This window comes from Echinops telfairi, unplaced genomic scaffold (assembly GCF_000313985.2).
Source record: "Echinops telfairi isolate 266 unplaced genomic scaffold, ASM31398v2 ScPeMD7_7424;HRSCAF=8462, whole genome shotgun sequence".
Lineage (NCBI taxonomy): Eukaryota > Metazoa > Chordata > Mammalia > Afrosoricida > Tenrecidae > Echinops > Echinops telfairi.
The window spans coordinates 74,467,150-74,491,720 of NW_022111324.1; the positions used below are offsets into that span (position 1 = coordinate 74,467,150).

The 24,571-nt window shown below is 40.2% G+C and overlaps 1 protein-coding gene across 1 annotated transcript in view; it reads left to right on the forward strand.

Annotated features, from left to right (window-relative positions):
- The window catches only part of DNAH14 (dynein axonemal heavy chain 14), a 387,990-nt gene that overhangs the window by 211,578 nt on the left and 151,841 nt on the right, over positions 1–24,571 (forward strand). Inside the window, exons 43-46 of the mRNA XM_030887822.2 lie at positions 2,434–2,566; positions 14,789–14,791; positions 20,120–20,181; positions 21,620–21,804. Of these exons, the coding sequence (XP_030743682.1) occupies positions 2,434–2,566; positions 14,789–14,791; positions 20,120–20,181; positions 21,620–21,804 (383 nt within the window). The remainder of the gene's footprint in view (positions 1–2,433; positions 2,567–14,788; positions 14,792–20,119; positions 20,182–21,619; positions 21,805–24,571) is intronic.

Genomic DNA, 24,571 nt, shown 5'->3' on the forward strand with positions numbered 1-24,571 from the left:
CTAGTTCAGCCATTTACTAGTTGTGTGTCCATAGAGAAGTAAGTTAACTGGTGGCATCTATGAGGTTGGTGTCACCCAGTGCAGTAATTCACAACGTCTCCTCCCCTCCCATGGACTTCCTCCTGTATTTTGCTAGTCCAGGTAGACTAAAGAAACAAACTCATAGAGACATATATGTGTATAAGAGAGGGTTTTATATACAGGCTAATTGTACATTAATAAAGTACCCCAAATCAGTCCAAATCAAGTCCATAAGTCCGATATTAGCCCATATGTTCCGATACTAATCTATAAAGTCATCTTCAGGCTCACAAAACAAATGCAATGATGCCGAACGCAGGAAGATCACACTCCAGTAGGTTGGAAGTCTTCTGGATCCAGTGGTGTTGTAAGCATCTCAGTCCTGGCTTCTCCAGTTCCCAGGGCTGCATCAGGGTACATCCATGAAGCTTCTCCTCAGAGATGTCTCTCAGAAAGTTAGCCTTTTCAGTAGAGTGTCTCCAAGGGAGTGAGCAGAGAGAGATCGTGTCTCCTGCCTCTAAGGAGGAAATACAGGAGTACCCAGAACTCTCAGGGGAAGGCCAGGCCCACACAGAGGCCTCATTGGCTATGATCCAATTGACAGACTAGACTCCACCCCTTCACTCTTTATCCTCTCAGGTCCCAAATTGACACCAGGTTATGGAGCTACCACATGTACCAAACCACATAGATCTTAATAGTGTTGATTATCAATTGTAGAATAATAGGAGATAAATATAATTGCAAATGACTTAAATGTTATATTTCTTAAATTATATGAATGCTAACAACAAAAGTGTTTTGTGAACACTTTCTAAGTTTAATGACAACATTATCAGTTACATTTTTAGTATAATGGAAGCCTCTTCATTTTTCACCTTTTTAATTACTATTTCCTTCTCCAAAAAGTGACATAGAGTCACAAATACTACTTACTACAATATTTTGCTTAAATAGCAGAAATTTTGACAAAATCAGCAACTGTAAAGATACTGGCAAGGATGAAAACAACAGCTTGTGCTGGTAACACATGCAGACAAAAAAATGGCGTGATTTAAAGGGTCACTGCAGTTGATTAATAATGATGATAGCTCTTGCTACAGTGCATTAAAAGGTTCAAAAAGTAAATTAGCATAGACTTTTAGGACTGTAGGCATATTGATACATGTAAGATGGTCTTGCAAAAAATGGTTTATTGTTATAACTAACTACAAGGATATTTTATTTTAAAAATTAGTTTCTGCTGAAATAGTGTACAAAAATGTTATAAAATAGACAGTCATTTCGGCATCAGTCCCTCTCACAATGTCACCCTGTCTGGTCCACACCGCTGTACCTGCCTAATAATGCCACGATACTCAGCTTGGTTCAAGCTTTTTGTTTGTTTGTTTCCATCTGTGATATGGGCCTAGTGTGCCTAGTTTGTTGTGAAGAGTAAGTAAGTATTGAGATATATAAAAACTCTGAGACCCCATTGTTGGATATCAGTTGTCAATTTTATAAAATAGACCATGCTTCAGTAAACATCTTTGTACAGGTCTATGTGTATAAAATATTCTGGGAGTTAAATTTCTTAGAGTTCTTAGAAGCAGAACTTCTGGACCAAAATGTATCATTTTATACTTTAATTAATACAACAAAAGTGCCTTTCACAAAGACAATCAATAATATGTGAATGTCTATTCCCCCCACACCTTGTAGTACATTGTCAAATTTTTCATCATCTCGTTACATTTGAGACAAATTCCAGAACTATTGAATTAATATATTATCGTCTCCATAGCCTGTTAAATGTACATGCACATTTCCCAGTCTTTTGCTACTACCAAATGAGGAATTCATCCCAGTTTATAACATGTATTGCAACGTAGTGACTTTTCCAATTCTTAAATTGTGCTACCTTCTAATAGAGGCATCAGCCACACTTTTCATCTTATGTACTCAAAGAATTCAGACAAAATGAAACAGTAACTCTCAGATAGCCTACACATTTCCTCTAATTTGATATAAGGAGGGTTTATTCCCTCAATATTTTGGTGAATTATAAGCATATAACTCTTTGTTCTTCTTCAATAAATTATTATCAAATTGTTCCACCTGATGATGTTAGTAAAACTGTTCATGAAATTTCATTTTATATAGTATGTCTCATGTTAGAAGAGCTATAGGGTCAAGATGAATTGAATCAACTTAACAGCAAGAAATATCAGCAAATTCCAGTTTGAGGAGCTTTATATTAACTCCCTGGTTTAGCTACTCTTAGTCAGAAAGAAAAAGAAGGGAAGGAAGAGAAAAATATACTTTTCATTCAATTTTCTAATAAAGGAAAATGTTATTGGTTCATTTTAATATGTTGGCGTGGTTTTTTTGCATAAAAATCTAATGCTTTGTTGTTTTGTTTTTGCTCCTTAGGAGAACCTGGTGTTGGGAAAACCGCTGCCATTAACCAAATGCTTGAAAAGTTAGAGGGACCAGGAGCATTTGATATAAACTATGAATCAACATTGGGAGAAGTCCTATTATACAATGAAATTAAAAGATCAAGGTATATATTAAATTCAAAATTGGGTTGGTCTCAAAAAAAAAGTGCTTTATTTTAATATATAAAAGCACCTTGATTTTTTTGTGGGGTTTTATTTTTTAAATTCTTTATTTTTAATAGCACTAAATTTTTATTAAATACTTTTATTGGGGGGCTCTCACATCTCTTATCACAATGCATACATTCATCCAGTGTGTCAAGCACATTTGTACATATGCTGCCATCATCATTTTCAAAGCATTTTCTTTCTACTTGAGCCCTTGATATCAGCTCCTCATTTTCCCCATCCCTCCCCCATCCACCCTCCCTCATAAGTTTTTATTATCCCTTGATTATCCCTTGATAAGTTATAGATTATTATTTTCATATCTAACATCGTCCTCTGTTGCCTTTCACCCACTTTTCTGTTGTTCGTCCCCGTGGAGTGGGTAATATGTTGATCTGGGGATTGATTCCCCCATTCTCCCCCCAACTTCCCCTTACCCTCCTGGTATCTCTATTTTCATTGTTGGTCCTGAGGGATTTATCTATCCTGGATTCCCTGTGTTTTGGGCTCTTATCTGTAGCAGTATGCATGTTCTGGTCTAATACAATTTGTAAGGTAGAACTGAAGTCATGAAAGTGGGGGGAAGGAAGCATTAAAGAACTAGAGGAAAGTTGTGTGTTTCATCAGTGCTACACTGCACCCTGACTGGCACATCTCTTCCTTGTGACCCCTCTGTGAGGGGATGTCCAATTGTCTACAGATGGGCATTGGGTCTCCACTCCATGCCTGCCCCCCCGCCCCCAATTCACCTTGGGTATGGTTTCATTCTGGGTCTTAGATGCCTGATAATTGATCCCGTTGACACCTCATGATCACACAGGCTGGTGTGCTTTTTCCATGTGGGCTGTGTTGCTTCTGAGCCAGATGGCCACTTGTTTATCTTCAAGCCTTCAAATCCCTAGATGCTATATCTATTGATAGGTGGGCACCATCAGCTTTCTTCACCACATTTGCTTATGCACTCATTTTGTCTTCATCGATCGTGTCAGGAAGGTGAGCATCACAGAATGCTGGATTATTAGAACAAAGTGTTCTTGTGTTGAGGGAGTACTTGAGTCAAGGCCCAATGTCCATCTTCAACCTTAATTCTTAACATACAGATATAAGTACATGGATCTATTCCCCTCTCATTATATATAAATATATTTTTACATATGTACATTCCTGTATTTAGACCTCTATAAATGTTCTCTGTCTCCTGGTTGTTTCCTCTATTTCCTTTTACTTTACTCTTGTCCCACCATCATGTTCAGCCCTCATTCAGTTTTATTAATTCTTCGCTGCTGCATTGCCCTTGATTAAGCCCCACTAGGCATCCTACTCCCTTCTCTCCATTGAGTTTAGTTCACTTGTTGTTCCCTTGTCCCTGGGTGGTCCACACCCCTTCCTTTGTCCCACTTCCCCTTCTCCCATGTCCCCCTAGAACCATCGGTCCCATTCTTTGTGTCTCTAAATTGTTTATCCTGCCTATCTTATATAGATAGACATATAGAGACATTAATAAGCACAAAAAAACGGCAAAGCCAAACAAAACAACAAAGGAAGTCAAAACCAACAAAGCAATAACAACAACAACAACAAAAAGAAAGCCACTGACAAAAATGGAAAAGCCTATAAATAGTTCAAGGTCTGTTTGTTGCTCTTTAGGAGTGTTTTCCAGTCAAGTCTGAAGGGGTGTCACACTCTGTCTCCAAAGTCTAATTTTAGTATTCCCCAGGAATTTCATCACTTTGCTCCACTTGCTGCTCTGTTGCATGCCTTAGTGTTTTGCCCCAGTATAATGGGGTCAGATGGGGCACAATTCCTGCACTGTGTCTCCAGTGTTTTCCCTCATAGCGCTATGATTCAGTGAGGGACATCATGTCTCAGGGTGGAGCCGGCCCTATGCTCCTCCCTGTGTATTGTCTGCTCTGAGCAGGGATATCATCCTTGGGGCTTGGTAGGCCAGGATGTGTTCCCCTCCCTCTCCATCCCTCTTTGTTTCTCCTGTGTGCTCTAATCAGAAATGCCCCTCTCCCCAAGCTGTAGCTTCAGTGCTATCCTCTGAAGTGCATTCTTCTGGAAGGGTGGGAGGTTTGTACACATAATTGAGGTTGGGGCTGGTTCTCTCTATTGGTTCTCTGGTACATGTTAGTGTGTTGTATTCATGTCTTGGTGCATCGGGTTGAAGCCTGGTCTCTCTCCCTCTCCTGTGGAGATATAAACAATGCCCTCCCCTCCCCGTTTTTCCCTACCCATGTCTCTTTCTTTTTTTCTCTCTTTCTTTCCCACTCCTATTTAGTTGGCTGCCATATATATCCCTGGATTGGGTTTGGCCCCTGCCATAGTACCTGTACCTCACCCCAGGAATGTATGTATATAGTAGCTTTTCCCCTAGTCCCCATTTTTTTAAGCTTACTTCAATGTACTCATGTTGTACTTCTTCTTTTGTGCTTGGCTGACTTCGCTCAATGTGCTTCATGTGTTCATCGCTGCTTTTTAGGGATGTGTAGTACTCCATTGTATGTATGTACCAGTGTTTTGATCCATTGATCCGTTTATGGACATTTTGGTTGTTTCTAACTCTTTGAAATTGTGAACTGCGCGGTGATGAACATTGGAGCACAGATGTCTGGCCATGGTTTATTTCTTGCCTCTTCGGGATATATGGCCAGTAAGGGGATTGCTGGGTCGTATGGTAGCTCAATCTCCAACTGTTTTAGATATTGCCAAATCGATTTACATAATGGCTGTACATATCTACAGGTCCATCAGCAGTTGACGAGAGTTCCTATCTCATCATAGCCCTTCCAACACTTTTTGCTTTCTGATTTTTTGAATTGGGCTATCTTTGAGGGTGTTGGATGGTATCTCATAGTTGTTTTAATTTGTATTTCTCTTATGACTAGTGATCGGGAACATTTTCTCATATGTTTATTGGCCATTCAGATTTCTAGCCTTGTGATACTTCTGTTGAGGTCTTTGGCCCACCTCTTTAGTGGGCAGTTATGTATTTTTTTCTTATTGTAAGCTTGCAAAGTATTGTAGATTTTGGTGATAAGGCCTTTGTCTGATGTGCCATTGTTAAAGATGTTTTCCTAGTCTGTGGGCTCTCTTATTACTCTCTTGGTGAATTATTTCAATGTACACAGGTGTTTTATCTTAAGTATATACCACTTGTCAATTTGTGACTCATCTGTATTTGTATCCTTCCCTATTTCCAATAGATTGTGTATTCCCTGCTCCACATTTCTCAAGTTGGTCCCAATTGCCTCATTAATGGCCCTAATAGTTTGGGGTTTTACCTCAAGGTCTGTGATACACCTTGAGTTTATTCTTGTGCATGGAGTGAGGTAGGATCTTGCTTCATTTTTCTGCAGGTAAATATCCATTTTTTTCCAGCACCATTTATTGAAGAGGGCATCTGCTTCCCATTTGATATTTTCTGGGCCCTTATCAAAAGTAAGTTGTCTATATGCTGATGTTTTTATTTCTGGGTTTTCAGATCTTTTCCATTGGTCTGGATATCTGTCATTATACCAGTACCACACTGTTCTGACCACTGTGCCTGTATAATAGGTGCTAAAATCAGGTAGAACAAGCCCTCCCACTTTTTCCTTCTTCTTGAGGAGTTCTCTGCTAATTCAGTGCTTCTTCCCTTTCCATATGAAGTTGGTAATTTGTTTTTTCCAATTCTTTGAAGAAGGATGATGGTATTCATATGGGGATAGCATTAAACTTATATAGTGCTTTGGGCAGAAGTGACATATTTACTATACTGAGTCTTCCAATCCATGAGTATGGGATATTCTTCCATTTGTTGAGGTCACCCTTGGTCTCTTGTAATAGTGTTCTGTAGTTTTCCTCATACAAATCTTTTGTGCTTTCAGTCAGGTATATCCCTAGATATGTCAATTTGTGCTTAGCCATTGTAAATGGTACTACCTAATTGTCTCTTCTGTGATGTTGTCTGATGCGTATAGCAGTCCGATAGACTTTGGTTTATTGATCTTTTGTCTTGCCGTACCACCAAATTCCTCTTTTGCTTCCAACACTCCACTTGTGGAGTTTGGGGGATTTTCAATATATAAAATCATATCGTCTGTGAATGATGATAGTTTCGCCTCTTCCTTCCCCAGACGAATACCTTTGATGTCTTTTCTTTGCCTTATGTTGTTAGCTAGGACCTCCAGTATGATGCTAAATAGTAGTGGGGACAAGGAGCATCCTTGTCTGGTCTCCATTTTTAGTGAAACTGCTTTTGTCTCATCTCCATTGATTACCACGTTAGCTGTTGGTTTTTCATATATAGCTTGTAAAATATTGAGGAATTTTCCTTCCATTCCTATCTTCTTGAGTGTTTTAAACAGGAATTGGTGATGGATATTGTCAAATGCTTTTTCTGAATCTATCAATATTATCATGTGGTTCTTATAATTTTCATGTCAATGTAGCAAATAATACTAATAGTCTTTTGTATGTTGAACCACCCCCACATCCCTAGTATGAATCCCACTTAGTTATAGTGAATTATTTATTTTTATATGCTTTTGTATTCTATTAGCCAGTATTTTGTTAAGAATTTTTGCTTTGATGTTCATTAGGGATATTGTGGTTCTTAATTCTTGTGGGATCCTTGTCCACTTTAGGTATCAGAGTTATACTAGCTTCACAGAAAGAGTTTGGGAGTTTTCTGTCTTTTTCTATGTTCTGGAAGAGTTTGTGTAGGATTGGTGTCAGTTTTTCCCTGAATGCTTGGTAGAATTCTCCTGTGAAACCATCTGGCTCAGGGAATTTTTTGTTGTTAATCCCTTGAAAACTTTGTCTATTTCTTCTATTGCTATCGGTCTGTTGAGGTTCTTGACGTCCATCTGGGATAGTCTAGGGAGGGATTGTTTTTTGCATGTATTGATCCATGTCTTCCAAGTTGTTGAATACCTTAGAGTATAGGCCTTCATAGTACTGTGTAATTATCCTTTTGATTTCATTAGGGTCCGTTGTAAATGTCCCCTGTTTCATCCCTCATCCTTGCAAATATTGTTTGTTCCTTCCTTTCTTTGATTAGGTTTGTCAGTGGTCTGTAAATTCTGTTAATCTCTTCAAAGACCCAACTTTTAGCGGCATTGATTTTTTCCATAGTTTTCTTGTTTTCCCTCCTCTATATCTCAGCTCCGGTTTTTATTATATCTATCCTCTTGCTATAAGTAGGGTTGTTCTGCTGACTCTGCTCTAATTAGTGTAAGTTTTGCACCAGCATATCATCCACGAGTCTCTCTTCTTTTTTCATGTGTGCATTTATTGCTATCAGCCTTCCTCTGATAAATGCCTGTGCTGTATCCCACAGGTTTGGGTATGTCGTATTTTCGTTCTCATTGGTTTCTACAAACTTCCTGATTTCATCTCTGATCTGGGTAAATACTCACTCTGTTTGCAATAGAAAATTGTTCGTCCTCCAATTGTTTGCCCTTATTTTCCTCACCGTCCTTCTGTTAATTTCCAACCTATGGCACAGTGATCAGAGAGAGATGTCTGTATAATCTCTATGTGCTTGAATTTCCTCAAGTTCGACTTGTGTCCCAGCATGTGGTTTATTTTCACATATGTGTCATGTGAGCTTCAATTTTTTTTGGCGATGGGTGTAAAGCTCTGAAAATATCTATCAAGTAAAGTCGTCCAATTGTGCTATTTACATCTGTAGCCTCCTTGTTGAATTTCTTTCCCAGTGATCTGTCTTTTTCAGAGAGTGGTGTATTAAAGTCACCAACTATAATTGTTGAGCCTGTGATTTCTTTTTTCATCTTTTGGAGTGTTTGATTTACAAATTTTGCAGGTCTCTCTTTAGGCACATATATGTTTATTATGCTCACTGGTTCTTGGTCTACTGTTCCCTTGAGTATTATATAGTGCTCCTCCTTTTCTCTTATTATGGCCTGTATCTTGAGGTCAATTTGGTCAGATATTAAGATCGCCAACCCTGCTTTTTTTGCATTTCCATTTGCTTGGTGTATTTTTCTCTGGCCTTTAATTCTCAACCTGTTTTGTCTATAAGCTTGAGATGTGTCTCCTGGAGGCAGATAGATGGGTTATGTTTTCTGAGCCAGTATGAGTTCATGCCATTGATATTCAGTGTTATTACATCCATCCGTGGACTCTGTGATGTCATCTTGTACCTTTTGTGTTGGATATTTTCCTACCTACCTTTCTTATCCGCTTGTGTTTGTGTGGTTTATGTTTGCCTTCTTTCCACAATTGAGCCAATGCTGTCCTGGGGGCTGTTTTCTCTTTGTCGCCCTATGGGTGGAGTTGTTCTATGTGATGGTCTCTTATTTGCCCTCAGGGAGTGTTGATCATCTGCCCATACTGGATCATCAAGGATCTTTTGTAGGGCTGGGTTTCTTTCTGTGTATTCTTTGAGGTTGTCCTTGTCTGGGAAGACTCTTACTTCTCCATATATCTTAAGAGATAATTTGGCTGGGCAAAGTATTCTTGGGTTTGCTTTGTTTTCCTTCAATTTTTGGATTATGTTACTCCATTCCCTCCTCTTCTTCGTCGTTTCCTTTGATAGCTCTGAACATACTCTTATTGGGGTACATGACTGATTGATTTTCACTAGCTGCTTTTATGATCTCCTTTTCCTCATAGTTGGATAATTTGACAATGATGTGTCTTGGTGATCTTGGGATTCAGTCTGGCTGGTGTTCTTTCAGCCTCATATTCATTTGTTAAGCTGGGGAAGTTTTCCTCTAAGAATTCCCTTGCTATTTTCGCTGTTGTTGTGTCTTGTTCTGGTATTCCAGTTATTCTAATATTGTTCTTCTTCATAGCATCAGACATGGCTCTCAAGTTTTCTTCAGTTTCTTTGATTGTCTTATTAGACGGCTTTTCCCGTTTGCTGAGGTCTGCTTGGTTATCCTCTAGGTCACTGGTGCGATACTCTGCCTCCTCAAGTCTGTTGGCAAGGTCTATCAATTTGCCGCTGGATTTTGTTATTTCATCCCTTAATGCTTGTATTTCCCTGGGATGCGTTGCCTTTATCTCCTCTATCATTTCATCTTTTTTCTGCATTGCTTCCCTTATATCCTTTATGACTCCAAGCAGCATTCTGAATTTTGTGTGTGTGTGGGGGGGGGCAGGTCAATATATACTTCTTCTATGCCCATCTTCCGGCACTGTCTTCTGTTTCTCCTGCTTTTCTGTTGAAGCTGCTAGAACTGGTTGCTGTTTATGTGTTGTTTTAAAGGAGCCTGGAGCCATCTTCCTGAGTGGAAAAGCATTTGGCTCTCTCTTGGGGGGACTCATATGAGTGCTTCTATGAACTATCTGCTGGTAGCTGTACTGAGGGGTCAGGCTTATCGCTATATCATCCTGTCGTTTCACTCCTATCCTAGCTGTCCAGTATTCCATTATTTGGAATGTGAGTTGGATATTCCTCTCATGTGACGCTGGTCAGGTTGTTGTGGGCCCACTATGGCATCACTTCACTTAGCCTCTGCCTTTTAATGCCTGAGTTCAGTCCATTGATATTCAGTGTTATTACATCCATTTGTGGAGTTTGTGATGTCATCTTGTACCTTTTGTGTTGGGTGTTTTCCGATCTACCTATCTTATCAGTTTGTGTTGTGTATGTGTGTGGTTCATTCTTGCCTTCTTTCCAACATTGAGTTAATGCTATCTTGGGGACTGTTTTCTCTTTTTCACCCTCTGGATGGAGATGTTCTATGTGACAGTCTCTTATTTGTGCTCAGTGAGGGTAGATCGTCTGCCCATACTGGGTCTGGAATGATCTTTTGTACAGCTGCGTTTCTTTTTATGTATTCTTTGAGTTTTTCCTTGTCTGGGAAGAATTTTACTTCTCTGTCTATCTAAAACTGATAATTTGGCTAGATATACCGTAGTATTCTTGGGTTTGCACTATTTTCCTTCAATTTTTGGAATAAGTTACTCTCTCTTCTTGTTCATGGTGCTCATTGATAGGTCTGAACATATTTTGGGGGGTGTCCCTTTATAAGTGATTATTTGTTTTTCCTAGCTGCTCTTATGATTTTCTCCTTTTCCTCATAGTTGGATAATGTAACGATTATGTGTCTTGGTGATTTCTTTTGGGGATTCAATTGGCAGGTGTCCTTTCAGCCTACTGAATGGTTGCCTGACTTTTCTTTATTAAGCTGTGGAAGTTTACCTCTAAGAATACCCTCATTATTTTCTCTGTTGACTTCTTTGTTGTGTCTTGTTCTGGTAGTCAAATTATTCTGATATTTTTCCTCTTCATAGCATCAGATATGGATCTTGGGTTTTCTTCAGCTTCTCTGATTGTCTTATTTGACTGCCTTAGCCATTTCTTGAAGTCTGCCTGGTTATCCTCTAGGTCACTGGTGCGATTCTTTGCCTCCTCAAGTCTGTTGGCATAGTCTGTTAATTTGCTACAGGATTTTGTTATTTTATGCCTTAGATCTTGTATTTCCCTTTGGTGCGTGGCCTTTATCTCTTCTATCATTTGATCCTTTTTCTGTATTGCTTCCCTCATATCCTGTATGACTCCAAGCAGCCCTCTGAAGATTTTTTTCTGTGGCAGGTCAATGCCTTCTTCTTCTGTGCACGTTGTTAGGTTCATGACTTCTTCCAGCATTGTCTTCTGTTTCTCTTGCTTGTTCCTTGAGGCTATTGGGGCTGGCTGATGTTTAGACACTGTTTCAGAGGAGCCCAGCACCATCTTTCAAATTGTTGAAGAGCACTGAGCTCTTTCTTTGGGGGACTCATATGAGTGTTTCTGCAAACTACCTGCAGGTAGCTGCACTACAGGGTCAGACAACCGATGTATCTTCCTGTGGTTTTCCCACTTACCCTATCCAACCAGTATTCTGTTATTTGGAATGTGAGTTCAATATTCCTCTCACAGAAGTTGGACGGGTGGTTGTGGGTCCACCAGGATAGAACTTCACTAGCTGATCTCCCAGGAAGTTGTGGCGCTGTGTCCCACGGGGCTTGGAGCTCCTCAAATGGTGTGTGGTGTTTACCTCCGCAACTGGATTGCCATGGAGTACAGATGGGTATACCCTCCTTGGTGACTGTAGAGCACCATGGATGGCAGGAAGAATTACCCTCGTAGGAGAGATCACCATGGAGGTTGGGTAGATGTTCCCACAGCAGCGTGGAGCACCACAGACAGCGGGCATGAGTTCCCCCAGTCACTTGTAGGGTCTTGGGGTGTAGGACAGAAAGTTCCCCCAGCCATTTGGGGTCCAATGGAGAGCTGGCGTTACTTCCCCAGCTGCGTGTAAAGCAAAAAAGTGCAGGCAGGAGTTCCCCCAACTGGGCAGTCAAAGTTTCCCTAGATGGAGGGGAGTGGCCTAGAGGCCGGTAGTAGCTTATGAAAGGAAAGATACAGGGAATAGAATAAAAGAGAGAAAGGAAAAAACAAAGACAAGAGCAAAAGTAAAAAAACAAACTAATACACACAAAAACAAGCAAAGACAAAACAACAAAAAAGAAAAACAGAGCCCGCTGAGACTGTGGCAGGAAAGAGAGAAGAGACACAGAAGAAGAGGGGAAAAAGAAAAAGAGAAAGAAGAAAAGAAAAATAGATAGCTGAGCCCCGTGCTGTGCCGTGTGCAGCAGCCTAATGTCATGTGCAGGGTGGGAGGAGTTGCCCTGGGCAGAGGGTAGGGGACTGGAAGCCAGAAGTGGCATGTGGAAGGAAAGAGGGAGAGGAGAGAAAAAGAAAAGAAAAAAAGAGGAGATAGAGAAGAAAGAAAGAAAAGAAAGCAGAAGAGAAAAAAGAAAAAACACATCTGTACTCACTAAGACTGACTGGTGGGAAAGAGAAAAAAGAGAGAAGAAAAAATAAAGAGTAAAGAGATAGCTGATTCCTGATCGCCTGAACATGGGACTGGAGGGGTTTAAACCCTGCCTCAAGGTGGTGGGTGGGTATGCCCTTTGGGTGCAGGGTGCCACAGGTCCTGGGCTTAATTGCCCTAGTCAGCAAGCCGTGGAGGCCATGCGGGGGTTTCCTCAGCAGCGCGGAGCACTGGAGAGGGCTGTTTTACCTCCCTTGTACGGTATGCAGCACTCCCACAGAGGGCAGGCTGGAGCTCCCTCCTGCTGTTTGGGCTGAATTGCCCTAGGAGGAAGTTACATGCACCTTGTTTTTTTATCATTTTATTAGAAGCTCATAAAACTCTTACCACAGTCCATACATACATCAATTGTGTAAAGCACATTTGTACATTCATTGCCATCATCATTCTCAAAACATTTGCTCTCCACGTAAGCCTCTGGCATCAGACCCTCATTTCCCCCCCTCCCTGCCCACTGCCCGCTCCCTCATGAACCCTTGATAATTTATAAATTATTATTTTGTCATACCTTGCACTGACCGGTCTCCCTTCACCGACTTTTCTGTTGTCCATCCCCCAGGGAGGAGGTTATATGTAGATCCTTGTAATCGGTTCCCCCTTTCCAACCCACCTTCCTTCTACCGTCCTGGTATCGCCACTCTCACCACTGGTCCTGAAGGGATCATCCACCCTGGATTCCCTGTGTTTCCAGTTCCTATCTGCACCAGTGTACATCCTCTTGTCTAGCCAGATTTGTAAGGTAGGATTGGGCTCAGATAGTGGGTGGGGAGGAAGCATTTAGGAACTAGAGGAAAGTTGTATGTTTCATCGTTGCTACACTGCACCCTGACAGGCTCATCTCCTCCCTGAGACCCTTCTGTAAGGGGATGTCTAGTTGCCTACAAATGGGCTTTATGTCTCCACTCCACCCCCCCCCCCTCATTCACAATGATATGATTTTTTATTCTGGTCTTTGATGCCTGATACCTGATCCCTTTGACACCTCATGATCGCACAGGCTGGTGTGCTTCTGCCATGTGGGCTTTGTTGCCTCTGAGCTAGATGGCCGCTTGTTTACCTTCAAGCCTTCAAGACCCCAGATGCTATATCTTTTGATAGCCAGGCACCATCAACTTTCTTTGCCACATTTGCTTATGCACCCATTTGTCTTCAGCGATTGTATTATGGAGGTGAGCACACAATGATATGATTTTTTTGTTCTTTCATGCTTGATAACTGATCCCTTCAGCACCTCATGATCATGCAAGCTGGTGTGCTTCTTCCATGTAGGCATTGTTGTTTCTGAGCTAGATGGCCGCTTGTTTACCTTCAAGCCTTTAAGACCCCAGACGCTATATATTTTGATAGACAGGCACCATCAACTTTCTTGACCACATTTGCTTATTCACCTGCTTTGTCTTCAGTGATTGGGTCAGGAAGGTAAACATCATAGAATGCCAGTTTAATAGAACAAAACATTCTTACATTGAGGGAATGCCTGAGTGGAGGCCCAACGTCCAGCTGCTGCCTTAATACTAAACCTATAAATATATGCACATAGATTTATTCCCCATCCTCATATATAAATATATTTACATATGTACATGCCTTTATTTAGATCTCTATAAATACCCTTTGCCTCCTAGCTCTTTCCTCTCTTTCCTTTGACTTTCCTCTTGTCCCACTATCATGCTCAGTCTTCATTTGGGTTTCCCCCATGTTCCCCGGGAACTGTTGGTCCCGTTGTTTTCTCCTGCAGATCGTTCATCCAGCCTATCTTATTTAGACAGACCTGCGGAGATAATAACATGCACAAAAACAAGACAGAGCAAAACCAAGCAGCAAAATAAAACAAAACAACAACAAGCACAACAAACCATTGACAAAAAAAAAAGAAAGAAAGAAAAGCTTGTAATTAGTTCAAGGACTTTTTGTTGACCTTTAGGAGTGTTTTCCAGTCTAGTCTGTTGGGGCACCAAGCCCTGGCCCCAGAGTCTATTTTTGGTATTCCCCGGGGACTTCGTTGCTCTGTTCACTTGCTCTTCTGTTGGCACACCCTTAGTGTTTTGCCTCGGTGTGGCGGGATCAGATCGGGCAGAATTCCCACAGTGTCCCCAGTGTTGTCCCCTGAAGGGCTGTAGGTCAGTGAGGGATGTCGTGTCTCATAGTGGGGCCGGCCATGTGGTCTTCTCTGTGGATTGGCTGCTTTGAGTGGGAATATCATCCTCAAGGTTTGGTGGGCCAAGATGTGCTGTACTCTCTCTTCCTCACCCTTCATTTGCTCCTGTGTGCTCTGATCAGACATGCCCATCTCCCAGAGCTGCAGATTCAGTGCTGTCCTCTGAAATAAATTCTTCGGGGGTGGAGCAGGTGTCCACATAGTTGGGATTAGGGCCAGCCCCTCAGACCTCTCCACTGGTTCCCTACTCCATGCCGGCATGTTGCATTCACATCTTGGAGCACTGGATTGAAGTCTGGTCCCTCATTCCCTGTGGAGATATAAATAATACCCTCCCCTTGGGTGGCTAAGTGCCCTGTGCCCCTGCTACCCATTTCTTTTTTATTTTTTTCCTTTCCCCACCTCCTTTTTAGTTGGCTACCATATGTATCCCTGGATTTGGTCAGACCCCTGCCATACTACCTGGTCCTCACCCCTGGAATGTTTGTATACAGTTGCTTTTTCCCTATTCCCCTTTTGCATTTTTTTTAAAGCTTACCTCAGCAGACTGATGTTGTACTTGTCCTTTTGAGATGCACCTTGTTTTATAAGCAAACCTACTTTTTAAAAGTTACAAAATATGTTTTTCTAAATAATTAATAACTAGACTCATCCCTTTAAATTCATCCAAATTTCAAACATCAATTTTTATACATAACAAAAAAAATGCACCCAAAACTTTTTTTAAAATTGCATACAATTGATTCTGCTGCATTCAAAGTATATTTCCCTCTCATTGATATATAAGTATACTTTATAAATAATTTTGCCTATATAATATTGTCTACCTCACTGTAAGGAAAAGAAAAAAGATATCTAAACCAAACAAACAAAAATACAAAGCTTTTAAAAATACAATGTTTTAAGGCAAAATCTAATGCAGTTAAAATTTTAATAAAGTCTATCATTCTAATTGAATAGAAGATGGAAGGGTAGAGAATCCCATATTAGACTTTGCCTCTAAGCATTAGACTCATAATACAAACATTAGTGATTTGAAATGTATGAGTATTGGCTATTTTGAATCAGACAACCATATGGCATACTATGATTCAAGAGAAATGCTGCCATGTTCATGGTCAAAAAGAGTATTACAAGAACCATTTGAAGTACAAGGCTGTCTGATAGGACAGTCTCCATTCCCCTAAAAAGAAGACCGTTAATATGGTTATTTCAAATGAACACACCAATCATGAAAGCCAAAACAATGAATTCTACTTACTTGTCAGTGTAAAGTTTATCAGTCATACAATCAAGATGCATTGGTGATTACTGATGATTACATGCAATGGCTGGAAACAAAAAGGAAAAAATAGTAGTTGGAAAATATGGCCCTAGTGATAGAAATAAGGCTGGAGATCACATGATTAAATTTTTCAAGGCCAATGGCTTGCTCGTTAAAAGATCTCTATTTTCAACAACCATAATGGCAACCACACAAATAAACCACATCAGATGGTATACACAGAAATGAAATTTTGTAAAACTGTGGAAAGAGAAGGGGGAGAAGCTCAATATAATCAAAGACTGCAGGCCAACTCTGGAACTGACCATCAATTGCTCCAGATGCAAGTCCAGGTTGAAATTACCATACTACTAACACTTTCCACCCTTTGCCCAGCCTCTGTCTAGTTAACATCAAGTAAAAGTAAAATTTTGCTGAAGATAATTTAAAAATGGGTGCATAATCCATTAACAGGGGACTTCCTGAAAGTCAAGTCAAATTCAGAAAAGGATATAGAACAAGGGATATCATTCTTGGTGTTAGATAGATGTTGACTGAAATCAGAGAATACTAGAATTTGCATATGTATGTTTTATTGAATGCAAAGACATTCAACCATGTGGATTATAACAAACTACAAATAATATCATGAAGAATGGGAATTCCAGAACAATTAATTTTGCCTGTGTGAAACTTGTACATAGACTTAGAAGCCATCATTTGGACCAAACGAGGAGATACTGCATGGTTTGAAATCAAGGATGTTGTGCATCAAGGTTGTATCCTTTGACCATATTTATTCAATCTGTCTACTGAGCAAATAATCTGAGAAGCTGGATTATATGCAGAATTATGTGACATCAGGGCTGGAGGAAGACTGTAGTGAGGTGATTTATTTAATATGCCTCTTCTAACCACAGGTTTGCAACTCCTACCAAAAGACTTTTTCCTGTGGGTCTCAGTAAGAGAAAGTGGGGGCAAATATTGATAGGATTCAGCTCTAAGTGATTGTTAATGGAATTAATGAATAGCTAACTTGCCAAGTATAAAATGAGCATACCATTTGGACTCCAACACTCCTGCACTTTGAAACCCCTTGGTTCAGGATACCATAGGAGCAACAGAAGAGTGGTAGATGAGCATCGTCAGAAGGCTCAAGAGCCAACGTAAGAACAAAACAGGGAACTTCCCAGCACATCGAACCAGTAAAGTTGATTACCTCCAGGCACGGAGTGTTCCTCAGGATTGTAATTGTGGGAGCTAGGTTTGCTGATTCATTGCAGCTAGAGCTGAGCACATTCAAGCTGAGACTATGAAAGGGTAGTGCCCTTTGGACATTTATTGGCACCCCTAAGAGAACCTTGTAACTTTGCCAGAGTAGCGGGGAGGCCAGACCAAGACGCTGAGGGTCATTAAGTGACCAGGGTGCAGTCACTGCAGAGAAGAGGATGTCCTGACTGAACAACTACATACTAAGAATTTCTCACCTGTATAGTAACCTATTAACTACCCTAATGAAGCCCATGATTGTATGGTCTGATATTGTAGCCCTAGCAATTATCGAGCCTAGCTGAGAAATAGAGAGTGCTGTGGGAGAGCCCTTTGCTTTCAGACTATAAGAAGTTTGCATGATGGAGGCATGTCTCACACAGCCCTAGGCAGCTGATGCTGATAATGCTGATTCTCCTCCTCTCCCCTTGTGTAACCTCCTCCACTTCACATTTCCTTCTACAAAGATTCATTAAAAGCCTGCGGTATGCAGCTAGTACAGTCTTGCTTGCTGAGAATCAAGAAGACTTAAGCACTTATTGATAAAGACTACAAAGCAATCTAAAGAAAGCAAAAATCCTTACAACTTGACCAATTGGCAACATCTTGATAAAGTGAAGTTGCAAGGATTCTATTTTACTTAGATCCATAATCAGTGCTAATGGTAGCAGCAAAAAACCAGAAGATGTTTTGGATTCGACAAATCTGCTGTGAATAGCCCCGTTAGAGCATTAAAGAGTAAAGGTGTCACTTTGGCAACTAAAGTGTACCTGCCATGAGCCATGATATCTTCAGTCATCTCATATGTATGTGAAATCTGGACAGTGGATAAAGAAGATTGGACATTAATTGATGCATTTGAATTACGATATAGGCAAAAAATATTGATATATCAAAAACTGCCAAAAGAATGACAGAGAATGAACAGAGATCTGTCCTGGACAAAGTACAGCCAGAATGATCCCTGGACATGAGGATGGCAAGACTTGGTCTCAAGTACTTTGAAGCTGTTATCGGGAGAGGCATTTTTGGAGGACAACATGCTGGCTAAAGTAAAGGGTCAACGAAAAAGAGGAAGATCCTTAACAAAGCGGTTGACACAGTGACCATAACAATGGGCTCAAACATAACAATTGTGAGAGTGGCCTAGGACCAGGCAACGCTTTATTCTATTGCACATGGGTTGCTGTACATCAGAACTGACCCACTGGCACCTAACCACATCAGTAACAGTACTATGGAAACCAAACCAAACTCACTGCCATCGAGTCCATGCTGACTCATAGCAACCCTACAGGGCAGGGTAGAACTGACACTGAGTTTGTGAGACTGTAAATATTTAGGAAGTAGAAATCCCGTCTTTCTTCCACAGAGTGGCTTGTTGTTTCTAACTGCCAGCCATGCCATCTAATGCACCCAACAATACTAGCCACCCCATAATACTACATGAATACTCAAATATCTCCTAAACACCTTAACCATAATATGGCCAAAACATAACTCCTACTTTTTCTTCTAACAAACCTATCATTTCTCCATTGTGTCTCATTTCGATAAAAAATGCCCAATTGTTCAAGCCTAAACCCTAGAAACTATACTTGAATCCACTCCCCTATTCTCCTAGCCAGCACATCTCTAATAGCCCATTTATCAGAGATAATTTTTGCCACTTCCCACATTTCCTTTTCCCCCTACCTCACATGGAATCTCCTACTGGTAGAGTCTGTTCTATCTTCTCAACCGATCTTGAAACACTCTACTTTTCTTTTTTCTATCACCTTAGTTCAAGCCAACTATACGAATGATTTTTTAATAGATCCCTACCACACTTAAATAAGACCTCTAAATCAGAGCACTCGTTTCTGAAATATTTAATACAATAAGAATCATTCCTTAACTATATTATTATAAAATGATAAATAATGGTGTCTGCCATCAAAGTCAGTTGTCACAAAATAGTTCACAAAGTTCTACATCCTAATTTGGTTAGCAGTGACAGGGACTTAAAAGGTCATGAGCAGCCATGTAAGGTGCACCTATCGCTCTCATCCTATCCAGAGAAAAGAAAAGTGATGAAACTTTAAAGACACGTGGAAACAATTAGTCAAATTGACTAACGGACCATGTAAGCATCAGTCCCCAGAAGACTGAGACCAGAACTAAATGGTGCCCAGTTACCTTGACCAACTGCTCTGAAAAGGATCGCAATAGAAGGCTCTGGATAGAGTTTGAGAAAAATGTGGAATGAAACTCACATATTGAGGAGCCAGGCTTCCTCGTGGATATAACACCCCCCAAAAAACAACGAATAGCCCTAACCCTTCAGGTCTGAGTTATCAACCATTTAAAATCAAATGGGTGACGTTTACAAAGGACAAAGTTCAGAGGATTGGGAAAGAAGGAATGGTGGAACCAGGAAACACAGGGAGGCAGTGGGCTAAGAGATGTTCATTGAGGGGGTTGCGAAGGATAACTTAAATTGTGGAATTTAAACTTAAGATCTCCTCTATCAACCTTCACCTAATTCACAACAAATCTATAAATGACTGTCAGAAAAAATTAAAGTCAAAATTTAAACTAAAGTGGAAAGTAGATTTTTAAAATAGCTAACTCAAACTATTTTCAATCAAAAACAGAGAAAAAATCCTAAAACCAGGAACAAAATAGAATAGGACTTTTGCTGAGTGACCCATAAGGCAACATGTATTTTATAAAGGGTCAAGGAACAATCCAGAGAAATAGGAATTTGTCCAATTTGATATTTTTTTAGAATTAGTTTTGTTAAGTTTAAGTATCAACTCCACTAATACCACCAGTTTTATCTGTAAAAATGTTAACCTGGGGGCGGGAAAAGAGAGAGTACTTATTTTCTTACAGAAAAGAGAATTCAGATTAATTCTGCATGTTACCTTTATTTTCTTGTTTTCATATGGCCACTATAGTAAACAAACTAATTTTGAATCCTTAAAATATTTTATCCCAATAGCCTGAAACAGAATATCAGCATCTTGTTTTCTGAAACTCGTAAGTCAGCAACTGGAAATTCAGGTAAGTAAAGCGGTGTAAACCATTTCAAAATCGTATCTCAACTATATGCACTTCCTTTCATACAATCGGAAATCCATGATTAATTTTTTTTAATTTGTTGGGGAGTTATAGAAAATCTGTTGGTGAGCTACTCAAAGAACTTAAGCATTCAAAAAACCAAGTCGTAATTTTTAAGATGGAAGAAAGAAAAACTCCTGTAAATTAGCTGATACACTCTCCAGTTGTTCCGTAAGCTTCTGTTGTTGTTGGATGCTGGGGCAGCCGCTCACGGGGATTCCTGGTGAGCCCTGTGGAAGTAGGCACTGGTGGTGTTGAAAAGAATGAAACCTCTGGTGTGCCACAGAAAAATGAGAATTCTATCGTTGATCCACCAGTCCTCTCACACTGTCCCACTTTATATGAAGATGGAATGCTTATAGTTCACCCAAAAAAGTTGATTCTCTGGAATATCAGTGGAATCACAGACTAAGTCTAGAAATAAAGAAGTGTCTATTTTACTCTCGAATGCTTTTAAAAATAGCACAATAGAAATATTGAGAATGATTTAGGAGTTCTCCAATCAGGTTACACAATAGAAACACCTGTGTTGTTGTGGTTGCTAGGTGCCATCTATAGATCTCAAAAATTCTGGAAGTATTGTAGTTTGGGGATCAGCAACTTAACGTCTCAAGGAGAAAATAATAGGATGTCTCCAAGATCACTGTGAACATCAAAAGGGGACTGCACAATTCCTGTCAAAAGTGGTTTTGGTTATGATGTTACTTCCAAGTTGATACAACTCCATTGCAAATAACCCTCTGATTGTCATCACTCAGGGAATATACCCCAAATTTAGTTCTGTTGGAAAACACGGCTGTGCACTGTTTATAGATTTATAATGTCATTTCATTATAAATATAGTATATTAGAAAGTGCTGAGCATTTTAAAAGCATGAAAAGTGTAACATCTCTGTTATGTGATTTTATCTTGAATAATTGATGGAGGATTCTCTGGGCTGCTGTGCTGTTTTATTTGGCTGTTGGTGCAAAGGAACACTGTTTGCCCAGAAAGAGTAAGGAAATATTTAGAAGAATTCCAATATCGGAGCACTTGCCCCCGCTGATTTGTACTTGGTGTCAATTGCTTTTAAATGACATTACCTGGCTGTCATTGAGTTGACTCTGAGTCCTGGGGGCGCAGTGGGTTCTGAGCTGGGCTGCTGGTCACAGCCACCTGCCCCTCTATGGGAGAAAGATGAGCCATTCAGCTCACATACAGATTGACAGACTCAGAAACTTACAGGGGCAGTTTTCCCTGGCCCTATTGGTCTCTATGAATCAAAATTAATGATGTTGGTAGAGTAAAGTTAAATACTTTTCAAATTTTTACACCTCAAAATAAGGCCAACAATATGAAAGGGTTCTCAATTTGTTTTTATTTGCATGTTAGATCTTACAGATATGACTATGAAAAAATCAGAAGTTAGAACGAGTGAAGTATCATGTAAAAATATTAATAAGGGGATTATAGTCTCAAGAATAAATTTTAGCATCAATATAACAACTGCGAAAGCCAAGGAGATGATTCTTAAGAAGCTAATAAGAAGAAGTAAAGACACTCTTGGAGCACCAAAAAACAATAGAGTAAGCACAGCCCAAATTGTTGACTAACCTTTAAATACTGTGCAAGGAATAAATTTCCTTCTTTTAATGAATACTAATACATTTTTCAAGATAAGTACAACTATGCTCCCCAACAATCTTTAAATATTTAGTTTATAAATACTGAAAGTTTTGGTTTTCAAATCAGCGTCATTCTATTGCCAGCATAATAAATTCTACTGATTTGCAATTACTGAAGCCCAAGGAATCTACTGAACTTTGTATAAAACCTAAAAGAACACAGGAAAATGAGCTTGATAGCTATCATTGTGTAGCCATACATAACCATGTCCTCCTGTCACAAAAATTGGGGCTCCAGGAAACTTGTGATACCCAGAGACTCAGGGAAAGACATTATAGCCTTGCTACACCTCAGGCAACAACTGCTTTCTTAAAACCATGTTGGGTGTTCCCTAGTCTTACTCTTTGTCTGCCTGGTGCATTGTTAACTGCTCCTTGGTTGAACCAAACTCTGTTGCCAGTGAAATATACAGTAAATGGATTGAGTTCTCTAAAGAATAAAAGTCAGTGCATATATACGTATACATCTGTATGATAAAGAAATTTATATCAAGAGGGTTGTCCACAGAGGTGCCGAAAGGCAGGCAAGCCAATTCTGACTCAAGTCTGTAGATGAGATGCTAAGCTGGAGATCTCTCCTGATTCATGCGGCTGCTGGGGCTGGGCACCCAGGAAGAAGGAAGATGAACCACGAGGCAGGAAAATAAAGCAGGGTGACAGACAGTTTATTGTGCCAGCCTGGATGATAAGCAGATGTGGGATTAACTGAAGGGCAGAGAGATAAATGGCTCGGTGAGCCTCTCCTTTCTTGTCTCTTGCTCTTTGATCATAGGACCAGTGTGCGGCTGCCTTGCTTGTTCTGTGCCTCAATTTATAGGCTACACTACCTGTGGGACACCTAGCCTGTGGATTGTGTCACTGTAAGTTGAGGTCCCTTTAAGACATCTCTGGAGCTGGGGACTGGCGGTTGGGACTGGGGCTGACAGTTGGTGACCTGCCTTGTGATTGGCTGCTGTGCTGAGATAGCCTAGCTCTTTCTATATAAGTAGAGGAAGATCTGGCAGCAGACTAGACTTGAAGGACTGCTAGTCTCTCACAACTCTCTCTCTCACGGGGGTCAGTTGCACTGAGCCATTTGTACTGCTTTATAATTTAACTGTTCATTTCTTGTATTATATAGCTATCTATCTGCATATAATGTAACAGTTCATTTCTTGTGCTGTATAGCTAATTATATTTATAAATAAATATATAAAATTATCAGCAATCTGGTTTTATCTCTCTAGAGAACCCTGTCTAACACAGTGACCATGGTTGGTAGATGCAGAGGCATCGGCAGGTCAGATTTTAAGCTCTGAGGACTCCCAGTGTCAGGAGGCAATATGGTAGGTTGCTTAGTAGCTCCCAGGGCTAGCAGGCTACATAGTGGGCCACCTGACCAGGTTCCAAAGAGCCAGCTACAGGATCTACGTCAGCAGGAAGAAAAAGAAAAGGATTCTCTATGGTGTCTTTTCATATACATGTGGTAGGCCACACTCTCAAGGAGACAGCATCAGACTGTGACCTGCATAATCTTCCAACAACTACTTGCTACATTGTACTTGGTCACATTATGGGGAAGCTCCTTGGGAACTCTAGAAGTTAATCCCTTCAGGCATCAGAGCGTCTTAGAGCTTTTGTTGATCTTGTTATTGAGAATAATATGCACAACAAACGCATGCACAAAATTTCTACATGTAGAGTTCGGTGCCATTGCTTACATTCTTAGAGCAGTGCAATCATTCTTACCTTCGTTTTCTGAGCTGTCCCTCCTCATTACCATAAACTCACTACCTGCTACATTTTCTATTTAATCTTTTTAATTGATGTTGTCAATTTTATCCTAATTAGATAGATCTTAACAGAATATAATGCTCAAAAAAGATATTCTTTACTAGTTAAGCTAAACCACTGTTTTGTTTTAAGAAGATCTCAGGGAACATTTTTGATTTAATGTTTAAAGATTATCTCATCTCAGGTAAATAGTTTAAATCATAAAATCTTCCTAGCTCCAGAAAGCCTGGAGTCTAGGAGAGCCTGACATTCTGTTCTGTATTTCCCTCCTTTTGATCATTTTTCTATAGAATTTTTTTATCAAGACATTCAATGGTAATACCTGGGCAGTTCTTCTGCTCTCCTGGCAATGGAGGGAGTTGTTCATGGAGGCAATTAGCAGCACATTCCATTTCATTCTCTTCTTCTTGACTCTCCTTCTTCCTCTGAAGAGAGACCAGCGTGCCTTAGATGGCTGCTGACAAGTTTTTAGACCTTACACACTATATAATAGGAGGTACAACAGAAACATATTATTATGCCAGTTAACTGGGATATCACATGAAAGCAGGACCCTAGATCTCCAAGCCAAGAAATCGAATCCCATGAGGTTTGGAGGTATACATAAGCAGCCTCACGAGCTACTCTTATTTTGCTTTTTGGTCTTTGTTATAAAGATATTTGTGTTAGCCTGGGTTGACTAGAGAAACAAATCCAATGACATTCATATGTATGAGAAAGAGCCTTATATGAAGATGTAATTATATATCAAGAAGACATCCCAACCCAGTCCAACTCAAGTCCATAAGTCCAGTGCTAGCCCCAAAGTCCCTCCTCACACTCATGCAGCCGCATGCAACGTGAAGAATGCAGGAAGACCACGGCCAGCTGGTGAAGAGCCGTGTGCATCCAAGGT